At 40.5% G+C, this 16,706-nt stretch overlaps 1 protein-coding gene across 3 annotated transcripts in view; it reads left to right on the forward strand.

The window, feature by feature from the left end:
* The first annotated feature begins 446 nt into the window (after positions 1 to 446).
* IGSF10 (immunoglobulin superfamily member 10) overlaps positions 447 to 16,706 on the forward strand; it is a 34,071-nt gene continuing 17,811 nt past the window's right edge. The window contains exons 1-6 of one of the 3 annotated variants that reach the window (XM_007502021.3): positions 486 to 607; positions 904 to 1,007; positions 2,614 to 2,808; positions 4,132 to 4,261; positions 6,013 to 6,403; positions 12,387 to 16,697. In XM_007502021.3, coding sequence (XP_007502083.2) covers positions 2,615 to 2,808; positions 4,132 to 4,261; positions 6,013 to 6,403; positions 12,387 to 16,697 — 5,026 coding nt within the window. In that variant the 5' untranslated portion in view covers positions 486 to 607; positions 904 to 1,007; position 2,614. Of the gene's footprint in view, positions 608 to 844; positions 1,008 to 2,613; positions 2,809 to 4,131; positions 4,262 to 6,012; positions 6,404 to 12,386; positions 16,698 to 16,706 lie in introns of those variants that run through there. The other 2 variants (XM_001370334.5, XM_016425216.2) reach the window with 2 other exon arrangements.

The raw sequence follows: 16,706 nt of genomic DNA on the forward strand, positions 1-16,706 counted from the left end.
CTCAAATGGGGTTACAGAATTGACTAATCAACAACATATATGAGCCTCAGAATGACTCTGTAATGAAGGTGTTTTTAAAAACTAGTATTATCCCCATGTTAGAGAGGATGAAACTGAGGCACTGAGACTGGAATTGCCTTGGCCAAGGTTAAACACATATTGAACATCAGGGGCAATATTTGAACCCAGGGTTTCCTGATTCGAAGTCTAACCTGCTAGACTTTTTGCCAAGCTGCCCCCATTGTAGTTTCTAGTCTATTTTACAAGGCTCTTCCCTGAGAAACGGTATTCTTGGGAGCCTAAAACCCATTCTGAAAGGAAGAAAGTCCACCGCTATGTGGATAGACTTTGCTAGCACTCTCGGCCAGCCCAAACAGCAGTTCATTATCTGTGAGCGCTGGGGCCCCTCAGGAAAATCCCCCAGACACGCATGTTCTGCTGTCACTCCCCCAGCGAGCCCTTCCCTCCCACAACTTTTCATTCACTGCCTCTGTACATTCTGCATTTCTTCAGCCCCAGGAGTTGCCCTAGAGCCCTCCATCCTCCTCCAGCTAGGACCGCAGCTGGAAGCGCACCAGCCTATTGGCTGCTTGGGCAAAGAGAGAAGGTGAGCACCCCTCCAATCACGTTCTTGCAAGGTACTGGAGGAGGGGCGGGATGTGGTTGAACCCCAGGCTAAAGTGGGACTGTGACAAATGTGGCCAGTTCAGCGGGGAGAGTAGGGACTTTGTGGGGAGAGAGAGAGAGAGAGAGAGAGAGAGAGAGAGAGAAGGGGGGGGGGTAAGAGGGAGGAGGAGGGAGGAGAAAAAGAGGGGGAGGGAGAGGGAAGGGGGTGATGGGAGGACACATTGGGGAGAAAGTCGGGAGACATCGAAAGCAACAAAGGAAACTCCCTCTTGTCAGTGACTGACGCCAGGCTCAAGAAACTTTCCCGAGAAAGGGACGCAGTAGGTGGAGACGCACATTTTTGGAACCTGTGAGAGAATTTTCAGGAAATAGAATTTGAGGTGAAGCTCCTGGGACTGGGACAGGGGAAGGAGGGGGGAGAGGGACATTGATAAGTGGCATTAACTTGGAGCGCACTACTGAAAATAAAACAAAACTGGCCGGGGAGGAAGTTTAAACCAAAGGAACTGTACTTTCTTTAAAACGTTTCTTCGGCTAAAACACCACGTTCTCTATATTATTGGGGGCCGAAGCTGCGCCTCTCTTTCTGACTGGAGTATTAATTGTCTACTAAGCAAAAGGACCTCTGCAAGCATCCCGCACCTTTGGTTCAGAGCCTTTTCCTCCTAGTCAATTGATGCCTATCTCAAGGGACGAATCAATGACTGGGAAAGACTAAGCTGCTATACAAAAACGGTCGGCAGGTATTGTCAGCTCCTCTCTGTCGTTGCAGATGTTATGCAGCTTTTGTAAAACCCCTCCATCCCCCCTTAACCTCTCTTCTTTGACTGTTTTCCAAGCCCTTCCCATTTCGTGGTAGATTTGGGGGTCTAATACCTGAGATCTTTCTAGTCTCCATCCCAGGAGTTGATTCCAAGCTGGCTATGCCCTTGCTAACCCAAGTATCCATAAAGAGAAAGGCTATTTCCAAAGTCCTTATGAAATGTTTAGCAAGCAATCATAGTGCTCACTTAGTGGATTGGGCCAGGACTCTCAGCATCTCTGTTTCCTAAACTGAGTTAGCTTCCTGCTACACACAGCAAATCCTAGATGCACTTTGACATCAGTGTTAACTTTCAACTAAGTTATGGAGCTAAGAGTAGATAACAGACATGCACTGACAGAAACAATTCATTGAGGTTCCTAAACATTTTTGCAAAGATCTTCTTTCTCAGATAAGCAGAATGAAGGGTCCTGGGCAGGCCTTAGGCTCTGGGGGTTGGGGAGTGATGGTGGAATAAAGGAATAATTAGATTTGGCTGCTGATGTTTATCCAATATGTGGGCAACAAAGGTGTCTCTCAGGGAGAGGCTCTGCACCCCATATTCCTGGTGATGCCTCACAGAGCAGCAACAGCATTTAGAGAAAGGGAAGGTCAGAGGAGGAAGAAGAAGAGAAGGGAGCAGAAAGTCTTGCTGGGATGTTTTCTATGGATCCCCGGCAGAATTACATTTGCAAAGTATCTGGCTTTCTGCAGTCCAGCACTGAAGGCTTCTTGAGCCTCTGGCCCATCCAATCCCTTACCATTGTTTATAGTCATTATTTGGCAATAAAGCAGCCTACGTGTTCTGCCTGGCCAGGACCCAGGCAAAGCCAGTTTACAAACACCCACAATAACACACAGTGGGATTCAGTGGTAACTGGATCCTCATTGGGCTCTCTGGTTTCACTTTTTAACAATTCCTAAATAACAAGTCTCCTGCTGCTTTTCATTAAGAAAGCAAGAAGCTGTGAAGGCATTTTCTTGATGATAACTATTCCTTTAGATGACAGAGCTCTATTTAAGGGTAGCAGACAATACAGATTTCCCCTAGAAAACGTCTGTCCAGGAATGCTGTGAGCAAGATTGACCAGTTGTGTTTATCTTCTAGGTAGATGGGGGGAGAAGGGACAATGTTAGGGTCTGGATATCTGCACTCATCCCTGCTGATGGAGGTATTGTTTCAGGATGAAAGTAAAAGGCAAAGGACTCCCTCACTTGCTGGCCTCTCTGGTTAGTGTCTGCCTGGCCACCCTTCCTTATGGCAGTGCCTGTCCCCGCCGTTGTGCCTGTTACATCCCTACAGAGGTGCACTGTACCTTTCGGTACCTCACAGCCATACCAGATTCCATTCCTGTCAACGCAGAACGCATCAACCTGGGGTAGGTGAAACACTCCCCTCTTCTTTTTTGGGAGGCTTTGGCCTCAGAAGGGAAAAATTATGCATGCTTCACCAGGAGGTCACTGATAAAGGGAATCCCAGGTTTTAAGAAATGGGAAATAAAAGCATAATATTCTTCCCAGTTTTTAGAAATGAACAGTGCATGAACTAACCAAAACCTGGCAGTAGTTTCTGTGATTTTTAAGAACTTTTGTTTCATTTTTACTATATTTGTGCCTTTTTTCTCATTCTTGATTGGGAGTAGGGGGAGGAGGAGGGGTGGTCAAACCAAGTCCCTAGGTATTTAAGGAGATTCAGAACAGTGTGTTGTAGTGGAGAATAGGCTAGTTTTGGAATTAGATATCCTGGCTGTTTGGTGAGAGAATCCCACTCATGATCATAGGATCTTAGCTGGAAGAGACTTCAGAGGTCATCTAGTCCAATCTCCTCATTTTACTTAGAAGTAAATTTCTTCCTGAAATTTTTACAAACAGGGTAATAATATTCCTTGGCTGACACATCTCTCCATTTGGCAAGGAAAAGTGTTTGTTGGATGAGGCAATTTCTAAGCTCTTTGGCTTCCCTGTTGTGGTGATTGATTGATGTTGGTTAAACATTTTAAAAGAAATGACAATCACCTGGGTCAATGTATGTTCTTTTATCCATTTCCCTTTGGGAGGGCATAGAAAGCTTTTTTAAAAAATTGGTCAATGTGGAATAATTTTAACTGTATTTGTATGTATCTATGTGATACATATTGTGTCTCTACTATATGCACATAAACAATAAGGATTAGGATCTTCATAATAGGCTCTAGACAATCTCACAACACATTTATCATTAATCTGTCTTTCAGAAGGAAAAGTCCTGTCATTGAAACTTAAAAGAGAGACCATGTAGAATTTTGTGATATTGTCACCCATTCTAAACATATTGTACACATACAATGACTAAGGAATTGCTCCAAAGCATTTATCATGATATTCAGAAAAATTTGAAACCCTAATTGCCATTCCAAAGGGAAAAAAATTATGAATGATTTGTCAACTGTTACACATAGAAGACACACCTCTATTTGTTAGGCAAAAGTAAAAGAAATAAATTCTCCTCCCCCCAACCCCTCTCCAGCTTCCTTTGTGGACGGCTTCCAGGGTGACTTTTGACTCAAATTATATTCATGAATTTTAAATGATTGTTCTGTCCTGTTGGATCCTGAGCAAAATTTCACTGATGTGTTTATGAAAACCGTGCATTCTTTTACTTGCTCTTATGAGCTTTCTCTAATAGAATTACACAGAACTGCACCCTTCCCCATTTTTTATAGCTATAACAGCCTGACCAAACTGACTGAAACAGACTTTACTGGCCTGCACAAACTGGAGTTGCTGATGCTGCACAGTAATGAGATTCGTGTCATCTCAGACAAGACATTTACAGATTTATATGCTTTGCAGGTAAGAAAAGAAAAAGACAAGGTGTAGGACCCTGGGCAAGTCACTTAATCTTTGTCTGCCTCAGTTTTCTCATTTGTAAAATGTCATTAACTAGAGATCCCTTGAGATAGTTATATCTGAAATGGACGTTTACAATCATGTAGAACAACCTCCTCATTTTACAACCAGTGAAGCAGCTGAGTGTTAAAGTGCTCAAGTGAATTATCCAAAGTTATTTGGTTAATAATGACAACAACTGACACGAAGTTTCCAAAGCACTTTATATAGATAAGGGTGTCCCCAAAGTCTCAGTGTAGGTTTAAACTAGTGAAACTAAATTTTACTAAGACTTTGGGGACACTCCCTAATAAGTCATTTGAGCCTGCTCAGCACTATAGGTACTGATGGTATTATTATCCCACTTACAGATGAGAAAATTGAGTTTCATGGAGGTGATGCAACTTTCTCAGGGTCACCTAGTGAGTGTCAGAATCAGGATTTGAACCCAGAATTCCTGACACTAAGTTTAGCATTCTACTACACTATACTGCCTTTCTGATCTTGAGATAATCCCATATGTCTGTCATCAAGGAAACATGTGATATTATCATTGACTAATTCTCAGATGAAATCAGTATGCTAAGAGACATTGTGGAACAGTTGGATGGCCAGCTTCAGAGTCAGGATGATGATGTGGGTTTAACGTTCAGCCTCTCTGATGTCCACTGACTCTGTAACCTTGGACAAGTCATTTAGTCTTTCAAATGTTTCCTCCAAGAAACGAAGACTATACATTGCAGAACAGGTCAGTTGATCTATGTTCCTAGAGGGAGCTTCCTTAGGAATTTCTTATACCAATGATATCACAGATGGAGTTAAACAAAGAAGAAACCAATAAATAAATAAAATCAACTATTATAATGGCTATTTCCAGCCCCGCAATCTTCACTAATTTTCACAATCTTCACATTTTCCTCAACCCTCTTTCACTAAAATCCTGATTCTTTCCCTGGGATCTTGGGCTCTGATAATACTTTCACCTTATTTTGCCCAGAACTCAGCCTTCATGCCACTTTTCATCTGTTTCCATACAATTATCCCCCTTTCCATTTCTCTTTTATATCTTTTGTTCCTTCATTATATAGTAAGTTGTTTGAAAGCTTACATTTCTTTCTTACTTGTTTTTGTATATTCATTACTTAACATAGTCTCTGACTCAGTTTGTTGTTCAGTCATTTTGTTTTGTGTCTGACTCTTCATGATCTCATTTGGAGTTTTCTTAGCAGAGATTCTAGGGTAGTTTGCCATTTCCTTCTTTAGCTCATTTTACAAATTAAGAAATTGAGGCAAATTGGGTTTAGTGACTTGCCCAGGGTAACACAGCTAATAAGTGTCTGAGTCTAGATTTGAACCTAGGAAGAGGAGTCTTCTTGACTCTAGGCCTGACTGTGCCACATAGTTGCCCCTATGCTTGGCTCATAGAAAGCATTTCATTTATTCAATATGGTATAACTAGGTGCCATTTTGGAGCTGGTTTCCACTTTCATGTTTGGAGAATGATGCATTCTGAATAATGATAGAAAATTGGGGTATTGTGTATACAGACTAGGGAAAAGCAATTTGAAAAACTTCATATTATTCCTTCACCTCTAGGCCAACATCCACCAAAGCCAAGAGATAATCTAATGCTAATGTTATTTCTTACATACAGAAATAATGACTTTTTGAACTAACGTAAAGTTGTTTGTTTCTTTTTTTTTTTAATTTGTGAGGTTTTAAAAATGAGCTACAACAAAGTCCGAAGACTTCACAGAGATACCTTTCATGGCCTTAGGAATTTGACTCGGCTGCACCTGGACCACAACCACCTGGAATTTATAAACCCAGAAACCTTTTATGGACTCACCTCCCTTCGGCTTGTGCATTTGGAGGGAAATCTGCTCACCCAGCTCCATCCCAATACTTTTGTCTCTATGAGATATCTCCAGATATTTAAGATATCCTTCATTAAGTACATCTATTTGTCAGACAACTTCCTGACCACCATCCCTCAGGAGATGATTCTGTATATGACTCAACTGGAGAGCATTTACCTGCATGGAAACCCCTGGGTTTGTGACTGTGAGCTGAGTTGGCTTCCAGACTGGATCCAGCAGCATCCAGGTAGTATAATAGATATTCTTTTTTATGTATTATTTTCAGCAATTAGAGGCAACTTATTCTGAGGGGTTTTATTAGAAAGAGAGGAGAGGGGATAGCAAGTGGCTCAGTAGCTAGAGAGCCAATCTTGAAGACAGGAGATCCTGGTTCCAAATCATCTGGCCTCAGATACTTCCTAGCTGTGTGACCCTGGACAAGTCACTTAGCCCCCACTGCCTAGCCCTTTTCACTCCTCTGTTTTGAAACCAATACAAAGTATTGATTCTAAGGCAGAAGGAAGGAGGAAGAAAGAAAGAAAGGAAAAAAAGAAAGAGAAAGAAAGAAAAGGGAAGACAGAAGAAAGAAAGAAAGAAAGAAAGAAAGAAAGAAAGAAAGAAAGAAAGAAAGAAAGAAAGAAAGAAAGAAAGAAAGAAAGAAAGAAAGAAAGAAAGAAAGAAAGAAAGAAAGAAAGAAAGAAAGAAAGAAAGAAAGAAAGAAAGAAAGAAAGAAAGAAAGAAAGGAAGGAAGGAAGGAAGGAAGAAAGGAAGAAAGAAAGAAAGGAAGAAAGGAAGGAAGGAAGGAAGGAAGGAAGGAAGAAAGATGGGGAAGAAGGGAGAAAGGAAGGAAGGAAAGAAAGAAAGAAATTAATAAGGAGAGAAAGAGAGAGAGGAGAGAAATGGAGAAAGGCAGAGAGCCATGGAAAAAGAACTGGAGAGGAAATCAAATTTATTAATATACGATGGATTATTTTTTATTTGATAGTGATTTTGTTGATGTAGGGAATTCCTCAATGAGGAAACTTCTACCAAGGCAAGTTGACATTCTCTGTAATTTAGAGACTAAGTAGGAGTCCTTAACCTGGAATCTATGAATTTGCTTTTAAAATATTTTGATAATTATTTCAATCTAGTTGGTTTTCTTCATAGTCCTATGAATTTAATTTTATGCATTTTATCACATTATTCTGAGAAGGAATCCTTAGACTTTACCAGATTGCCAAGAGTTTTGTACCATAAAAAAGGTTATGAATTCCTATCTCAGTGAGCTATCTTGAGTTTCAAACTCAAACAGAAACCACTCACCCATACGTGACTACATATTGACATAGAAAGCCACACATGAACATTATCTATATTCTATTGCATTTTTATTTATTTTCTTAAATATTTCCCATTTATATTCAATTTAGTTCAAGCCTCACCAGAGAGTGCTTGATCCAGAGTGGTTAATTGACTTTCTCTGGCTCATATTGCTAGTATGTGTCTTGGGTCAGACCTGAATCCAGGCTTTGAGGCCATCTCTCTTTCCATTGTCATGCTTCTATTCTCTATTCATGACCCTGTGAGCATCACTACATCACACTCCCTTTTATATTTATTACAAAAAGCCTTTAAATCAGTTATCATACTACATATTTAACATTCTGATGTCAAATTAACCCTTGGAAAAGCTAAGTCCAGTTTGTTTAAGGCACATTGCCATCCCTCATTGCCAATATTTGCTACTCCTACCACTTGCCATATTCTCCCATCATCCAATGCCTTCCTTCAAAAGTTAAAAGAACCTATCAAATGAACATTCTATTCCGGGTCTAGAAGGCTCATTAGGAGACTAGAATGAATAAAGAGGAAGGAATGGGTTTAAGAGGTAGACCCACACATTTCATTCTCTATTCATCTGTTAAAATGATTTTCCTAAAATGTAATCTGATCATGTCACCTCCCTATTCAATAAACTCCCTATTGCCTCCAGGAATAAGTATAAAATGCTCTTTTTTGGCATTCAAAACCCTTTATAACCTAGCCTGCATCCTCCGACCTATATAAATTCTTCTATATAACTTACTCCTTGCCATACACTGACACTAGCCACCTAGCTTGTCTCCATCCCTTGGATCCTGGAATTTTCTCTAGCTTTCCTTTATGCCTAGAATGCTTTCCCTCCTCATCTTTGCCTTCTGGTTTCCTTTAAGCCTCAGCTAAAATTCTATCTGCTTCAGGAAGTGTTTCCCAACCTTTATTAATTTTAGTGCCTTCCTTTGGTTATTTTCTTCCTATTTCTCCTGCATACAACTTGCCTTGTATATATTTGTTTGTACATTGTCTCCCCCTTTCAATTATAAGCTCATTGAAGGCAGGGGACAGTCTTCTGTTTTGTTTTTGTATCCATAGAGCTAAATATAGTACCTGGGAACATAGTAGGAGCTTAATAAATGTTTATTGATTGATTGATTGAATTTATAGGACCTGGCACTTGCTTGTCTTTTTGAGGTAAAGGACAAGGAAGAATCAAAAGGTAACATTGAGCATAAATCTCTAAGATGTGGAGCAGGACTATTGGCAGAAATAATGAAGTTGGGAGAAACTGGTTAAGGAAGAAAAGCAATGAACTTGTCAAGTTTGAGCTACTGGTGGGACCTTTAAGTGAATATGTGTTTTAGGTGGTCAGTGATGCAGGTCTCCACTTTAGGCTAGAGACCAAAGCTAAAGATAGAGGTTGGAGAATTTTCATCATAGACATATTAGTTGAAGCCATGGGACTGAGAAAATGCCAAGGAAGATAAATGAAAGGAGGATAGTGGGACAAGTAAAGATTCTTGGGAAACATAAAATTTAACAAGTTGGGGAGAGGCTAAAGTACAGCTAACTCTTCCATGTCATGGGGTTTGGGACATGATCCCCATGATCTGGAAACTCCATGTAACATTTTTTGATTCTCCCTTTGTACCAGAGAAGAAGTCTGATTTTTTTCCTTCTTTTATGGGATGTTTATAGAGCTTTATTGTAAATTTTGGGCTGTGTGCATTTCTGAGTTTCTAAACTTTCTCTGTCATCTACTGATCTTTGTGTGTTATCTGTAAAACTCAAAATTTCCCATTTAATGTCTTAATGATTGAAATTATTATGGGAAAGTTGTGATGTGGAAGGAATAACTATAGTGTGAAGGAGATAGAGAAGGAACATGTAGAGAGGTAGAAGAAGAACTAAAATTTAGAATCTTTGTAATTAAGAGAGAGAAGGGTATTCAATAGGAGAAAACCTTAAACAGTGTTAAAAAGCATGCCAGGTGTTGCTAGAGAAACAAAGACAAACATGAAGCAATATCTGACCTCAAGGAGTTTATATTCTACTAGGAAAAGTCAACATGGAGAATAGATAAGCATGTACAAGAGATACAAAGTGACTTCAGCGAGGAACATTAACAACCTGGGAAATCAGGAAAGGTTTCTTTGAGGAGATGATATGTGAGGTGAACCCAGAAAGGATCTAAGGATTCCAGAAAGTGGAGGAGAGAAGAGAGAGCATTTTAGGTGGAGGAAAGCCTGGGTAAAGATATGGAGACAAGTCAAGGAGGATTAAAGATGTACAAAAGCCTGTTGTCTTTAATAATAATAGGGTGATTGTTTACATTGGAGAATGTTATCTCTGTACCAGTCTTTTTATTTATTTATTTACTTATCAGACTGAAATTTCATTAAAGTATCAGGACTTGTTTATCATTGTATTTACCTGATACAGGATGACTTACACATAGGAGATCTTCAGTGGGTGTTTGCTGAAATTCTTTGCACAGTATGCTTCATATTTACACTCCATACTTTAATAGTGGTTTCCCCCTCCCCACCATATCTAGAATGTTCTCCCTCCTTACTCTCATCTCTTAGACATTTCGCTCCCTTTCAAACTCAGCTCAAGAGTATCCTTCAGGATGCTTTTGCTAGCCTAGTTTCCCCAATTGCTAGTGCTTTCTCCTTTAAGCTTGCCTTCCACCTAACTCTGCCCTGATCCTGTATGTATATTTTCCTTTACATTCTATCTATCCCACATAGCTTGCTTACTCTGTATTGGTCCAGGGCAAAACCTACATATCCTGCTTCAATTTTGCCACCTTTTTAAAAAAGGCATTTATATCAATAGGATCCCATTCCATTCTCCTAGGAATTTTATTTCCTTTCTTTTATTTCTTACTATTCTCTCCCTAATTTTTATTACCTCCATCTCCATGTGTGGACAGATGTTTCCTATTTTCTAAAGCAGCCTCCTGAAATCACTATTGTAATGGGAATAATATAACTTACCATATTTCTCTAATCCTGCTTTTAGTATTTGCTCAGTGTGCTGTGCTAGAGGGATCAGGTTCCAAACCACACAGACTTTTAGAACCTTAGACAAACATAAATTTGTTCAAGTTCATAGCACGAATGGCACCCAGATTCCGACAAGCTGTCAGAATCATTGTTCTATAGGGGTGCAATGTGTACCAGGGTGCACCAGACAGGAGGTCCCATGGGAAGGCAGGACCTAGAGCAGCCTGGGCTATTGCATGGCAGCCTGAAGCACAGAGCTCACATTTTCCTAGATACAAAGGCTGTTCTACTTAAATTCAGGGTAATATCAGAGATGGGAGGGCAGTGGCAAGTGGAAGAGAGTCTCCAGAAGTTCAGAAAAAGCCTCATGAAGGAGATTTTAGCCTGAGGCAAGCTTTGAAAAGAGTGGCCCATTCTAATGGGTGGAGGTGAAGAGGGAGAGCATTGCTGGCATGGAGATGAGCCAACACAGAGAATGGCCAACATTCTCAACTTATGTCTGAAGACTTTCACTGGAGGGGAATTGACAATTTTCTGAGTTAGCCAATCCACCTTGTATCTACTTATATGTATACACGTTGTCCACTGCCACTAAAATGTAAGTTCCTGGAGGGCAAGGACTATTTGGGCTTTCCCCCCTCTATATCCTCAGCCTATACCACAATATTTGGCATATAGTAGGTGCATAATAAATGCTTCTTTATTGATTCTTAGGCTGAAGGGATTCTTTTATAGATAAAAGTTGGGCCAGATGACCACTGAAGTCTCTTCCAATTATGAAGCTTTATAATTCTATGAATGTGGCCAAACCCTAGTACTCAAAGATCCCGATAAGTGACATTGGACAGCGTGGCATAGTGAGGAAGAGGTGGGGAAATAAAACACTAGATTGTGAATTCTAAAAACCTAGGTTGGAATCATAGTGTTCATAGGCTGAGAATTAGAAGAGACTTTTAAAGGTTACCTAGTCCAAGCCCTTCTTTTTATTGATGAAGTCCAGAAGTCATTGGCAAGGTCAAACCGGAATAAGCTAGGATGTCAACCCCACTCCTCTTACTCTAAACCAATATTCTTCCTAGAGTACCATACTGCTTGTCTCGGCCACTTACTACATACATGAAGTGGGGAAATTTTATTTCTCAGAACCTTGGTTTCCTCAGCTGTAAAATGCAAGTGGTAGATTGAATTACTTTTATTAAATTTTTTAAAACCCTTACCTTCTGTCTTATAATCAATATGTATATTGATTCCAAGGCAGAAGAGTGGTAAGGACTAAGAAACAGAGGTGATGTGACTTACCCAGGGTCACACAGCTAGGAAATATCTAACGCCATATTTGAACCCAGGATCTCCTGTCTTTAGGCATGAACTTTTTATTAATTTATTTAATTATTCATTCATTCATATTTTAAAACCTTTACCTTCTGTCTTAGAATTGTTTCCAAGGCAGATGAGTAGCAAGGTCTAGGCAATAGGGGTTAAGTGACTTGTCCAGGGTCATACAGCTAGGAAGTGTTTAAGGGTAAATTTGAACCCAGGCCCTCCTGTCTCTAGGCTTGACTCTCTATCCACTGGGACACCTAGCTGACCCTGATTAAATTACTTTTAAAGTCCCTTGCAGAGTAAAAGTCTTAGTACAGGAGGAGATATAACACAGCAGTTTAAATTTACACTAAGGTGAATGATAGATTCACTTTCAAAATGTAATTATCTTTTAATAAACTGTGACACAGTACCAGGCACAAAGTTGGGACTTCAAATAAGTTCTTGTTAAAGTGAATTGAATTGATGTAGATATTGAAGTTCCAATATAACATAGATATATCATCTATATTATAGTTTGAGAAGTTATTATTTGAAATAACTTTTAGAAATAGGTTATTATTGGCAAATAGCTGAATTCTCTTTCTTTCTCCCCAGACACATTCAAATGCAAAAAAGAAAGAAATGCCTCCACTTTTCTTCAGTGTCCTTTATGTACAAATCCTAAGAATTACAAAGGTAAACGCTTAGCTGAGATCTCCACTGAAGCCTTGTCTTGTATGAAGCCAACCATTGACTCTTCCCTGAAGATAAAGAATCTCACTATACCAGAAGAAGGGGATTCTGTAACTCTCTTGTCTAAAGATTTTGTTGCACCCCTTGGTTTGATCGTTATGAACTTGACGGATCAGTCTGGGAATGAAGCCAATTTGGCTTGCAGTATTCAGAAACCTTCCAAGCCATTGCCCATTTCTCTTGCTGAAGAGAGTGGCTATATCACATTGAATACGTCATTTTCCACCTTCCTTGTATGTAACATAGACCATCATCACATCCAACCCCTCTGGCGAATTCTAGCCATGTATAGTGATTCTCCACTGAGGCTAGAACGAGTGCTTTCCCTTACCCAAACACCCCATCTCAGTCAGAAATATAATCAGATTACTGCAAAGAGTGAAGACATATTTACTGATATCAAAGCAGAACTGAGAGCTGATCCATCTTGGTTGATGCAGGACCATATATCATTGCAGCTGGATAGGACTGTGACCACCCTCAGCACTTTGCACATCCAGTACCTGGCAGATGCCCATGTCACTGTGCCACGTGAAAAAGGGCCAATCAAGCACAAGTGGACCATGATTTCTAGGGATAATACTACTAAGCTGGAGCGTACTGTTTTAGTGGGCGGGACCACAGAACTGGACTGCCCAGCCCAAGGAGATCCCAGTCCCCGCTTAGAGTGGGTTCTTGCAGATGGGAGCAAGGTGAGAGCCCCTTATATTAGTGAAGACGGGAGAATCCTAATAGATAAAGCTGGAAAGCTGGAACTGCAGACAGCTGATGGCTTTGACACTGGTCTCTACCATTGTATCAGCACTAATTATGATGATGCAGATATCCTCACCTATAGGGTTACTGTGGTAGATCCAAATGTGGGATCTTATCATGTAAATGGGGCCCCACACATGAGTTCTATAGGTGAGACACTTGAGCTTCCATGCCAGTCCGCTGGGATCCCAGATGCCTCTTTCAGTTGGGTTCTCCCTGGAAATATTGTGCTTCATCACTCCTTAGGAAACAAGCAAATTCTCAGTGATGGCACTTTAAGAATATTGAAGGTCACTGAACGAGACAGTGGTTATTTTCGATGTGTAGCAGCTAATCCATATGGTGTTGATTTTTTGATTTTCCAAGTATTGGTAGACACAAAAGGGCATATTCCAGAATATCAAGATGGAGAAGCTGAAGGCTCTGGGCAAGAGGAACCCAAGACTACTACCACAAACCCAAAAGAGCCACCAGTAGTACAAAACACAGTGACTCCAGAGGCTGATGTGACAAATCCAAGTAAAAGAAAGAATTATAGTGAACTGACTTACCGCCGCCATGGAGAGGCAATAAGCAGACGTTTTAGGGAACACAGAAGACAATTTCCTCCTTCTGCTCGAAGACTTGACCCAAGACAATGGGCAGCATTTTTGGAAAAAGCTAAAAAACTAGCCACACCAGAAAAAGTAGGAAGTGCCATAACTACACTCCCTACACAAGTCACTCCACTCTCAAAGCTCTCTGCAGATGGAGAAGAGTCATCTGGTATCTTGCCTCCAGATGAAGAGTTCATGCTCCTGACAACGAGAGCTATGGAGATATCAGTAAGCCCAGTGACTACAGATCCCATAACACCATCAAGCAGTTCAGAAACCAGTATCTCTTCTGACATGGAAGCCTTTCCAATAGTCAGTCCACAGACTTTACAACATGAAAGGCCTGCAAAGTTCATTTCAAATACAAATTTAAATCTATCCACATCTATCAAAACTGTACCCGTTTCAACTCAAATTAACCTAAATACATCAGGTAGAATGGCAGGTATCATCACTCGACAACTACCTACCACCTCTTCTTTGATGCCAATTACAGTCAAAATCTTGAGTGAAGATCAATCTTTATGGGAAAGAAATGAGCATTCCAAAAGCATATCTACTACATCAAGAGATGGCGTTAAAGACAGCAATATCAGTATATCTGAGGATACTGACAGCAAAGATCTTATATTTAGAGTCTCTATTAATGAACTTTCTCATCAACACATGTCTGTAATCACAGAGAATAAATCGAATAATGGGAATTTTTATTCCCAAACTACCATAAAATCTCATAATTCTAAGTTTCCCACAGACTCAACAATGCTGACGCAGAATCCAGTTTGGGCCATTGGTGATGTCACCACCACAACCCCACTAATGAGACATTATGGGAGACGAAGAAAAATTTGGGGCAGGAGGAGAATTATCAACCCAGGTAGAATCCCAAACACCAGAGGGCAAAGATATCCATTTTTGAGACCAAGATTTAAGTTCCTACCTGAAGAAAGGACAACACTGCTTCCAAAAGAACTTGACATGAAGTGCCCAACATGTACACCTGGAATGGTACTTACCACAGCTCCTTCTCATTTTTTTCTTCCAAGTGCTGTGCATGATCCCCTCCCTAAAATGAACTTTGCAGAAGTAACATTAGCACCCACTACTCCATACCCACATCCAGCATCACAACTTGAAGAGGTAGATAAGCCTAATGTAGAGTCAGAGAAAACAACTCCCACCATAAGATATTTTAGTGCAGAAAGCTCACATGTAATTCCAAAGAATGAATTGGTGACCCTTGCTCCTATGCCTCTGGATACAGAAAAAACCCTTCCAAAGAGCACGAGTCATCCAGCTTTGTTTAGCACCACCCCCAGTGCCAGTGTGACCAAGAAAGGTGCACCCATTCCTACAACTCGTTCAAGTGTTATAGCCATCTCCTCTGCTCCTAGTGTGACAGCTTTTACAAGAGCAATTAGAAGAAAAATTCCATGGCACCAAATTTTCGAGAACAAATATGTCCAAACAGAAGTGCGTAAGGATTTTCATAAATCTAGTTCACAAGCAAATACAATCACAGTTCCTCCAAAAATGTCTCCAGTAGTGCCCATAGATGGAGGTTCTTTCCATTTCACAACTCTCTTATCAAAGGAGATGCAAATTCCTACTATAACTCAGAAACTCACTTCTATTCCTGATGGAGCCAACCCTGAGAATCTCCCAACAATGACAGATCTTCCATCTTTGACTGCAAGTACCACAACCATATCTACTACAGTCAGTTTTATGTCAACACATTCTCCTCATATTGTCCAGCCTTCAACCACTGTCATCAGAAACAGAATCGCCAGACCTGGGAGACGGAGAGGGCAAAGACGAAGGCGACCACAGAAAAATATTATGACCCCACGGACCATTACCGAGGTTGACAATGCTATCACCACTTCATCAGTAATGACAACCACTCCCAGTAAAATGGTAGTTCAACCTTTAATTAGCTCTAGCACTTTTACTGTGACCCTGTCTCCAGAAGGCATTAAAGAAATTCCAACTTCCAATAGTTTTCATCCATTAACCTTTAATGCTACAGGTATAAATGAAGTATTTAAAATAAATTCTCTGGTACCATCAAAGACAACTGAAGTTAATATGACCTCATCCAGTAAAACACTGCAAGGTACTTTTACCAGCAAAACACCATTCCTGAGGATTAGTAGTGGCATGGAAGTACCTGAGGTTCCTTCCATTCCCTTGACCAGAAGTGAAGTAACTGACCAAGTGCCCATTACATTCTTAGGGACAATAGCTCCCAATGAGCCAAAGCCACATGAAGCCACAAGTTTCCATATTGACCAGCACATGTCTGGGCCTGAGACTGAAGCACCTTCTAGATCGTATCCCCAAACAGAGTCCTCTTTTAGAACAACTCCCTCTATCTATGCTGATATATATCCCACACCAGCTTTGCTCGTAACGACAGTTGAACCACAAAGCTCTAAGGATAATGTTACTCCTCTCTGGTCAGAAAACTTGTTTTGGCACCAATCATATTCAGAAGTTGCTGAAAGAGGCAAAATACCAGGAGCAAATGTGCTGACCACAATAAACTTCCCAGAGAGCATCACTCAACATACTCCAAAGTGGGAAGATCAGCAAGAGAATGTAATCAAAAGCAGCCTTGATCAGATAGCAGTTCAAGAAACCACCACTGCTAAGCACCTAACCTTTGGGTATCTGTCTAGAAATAGATTTGAAAAACCTAAGATAGTTGGAGGCAAAGCAGCTAGTTTTACAGTGTTGGCTAACTCAGATGCCTTCCTCCCTTGTGAAGCCACTGGTAACCCTCTTCCCACTATTCACTGGACCAGAGTCTCATCAGGTACTTTTA

The sequence above is a fragment of the Monodelphis domestica genome, chromosome 8, assembly GCF_027887165.1.
Source record: "Monodelphis domestica isolate mMonDom1 chromosome 8, mMonDom1.pri, whole genome shotgun sequence".
In the NCBI taxonomy this organism is placed as follows: Eukaryota; Metazoa; Chordata; class Mammalia; order Didelphimorphia; family Didelphidae; genus Monodelphis; species Monodelphis domestica.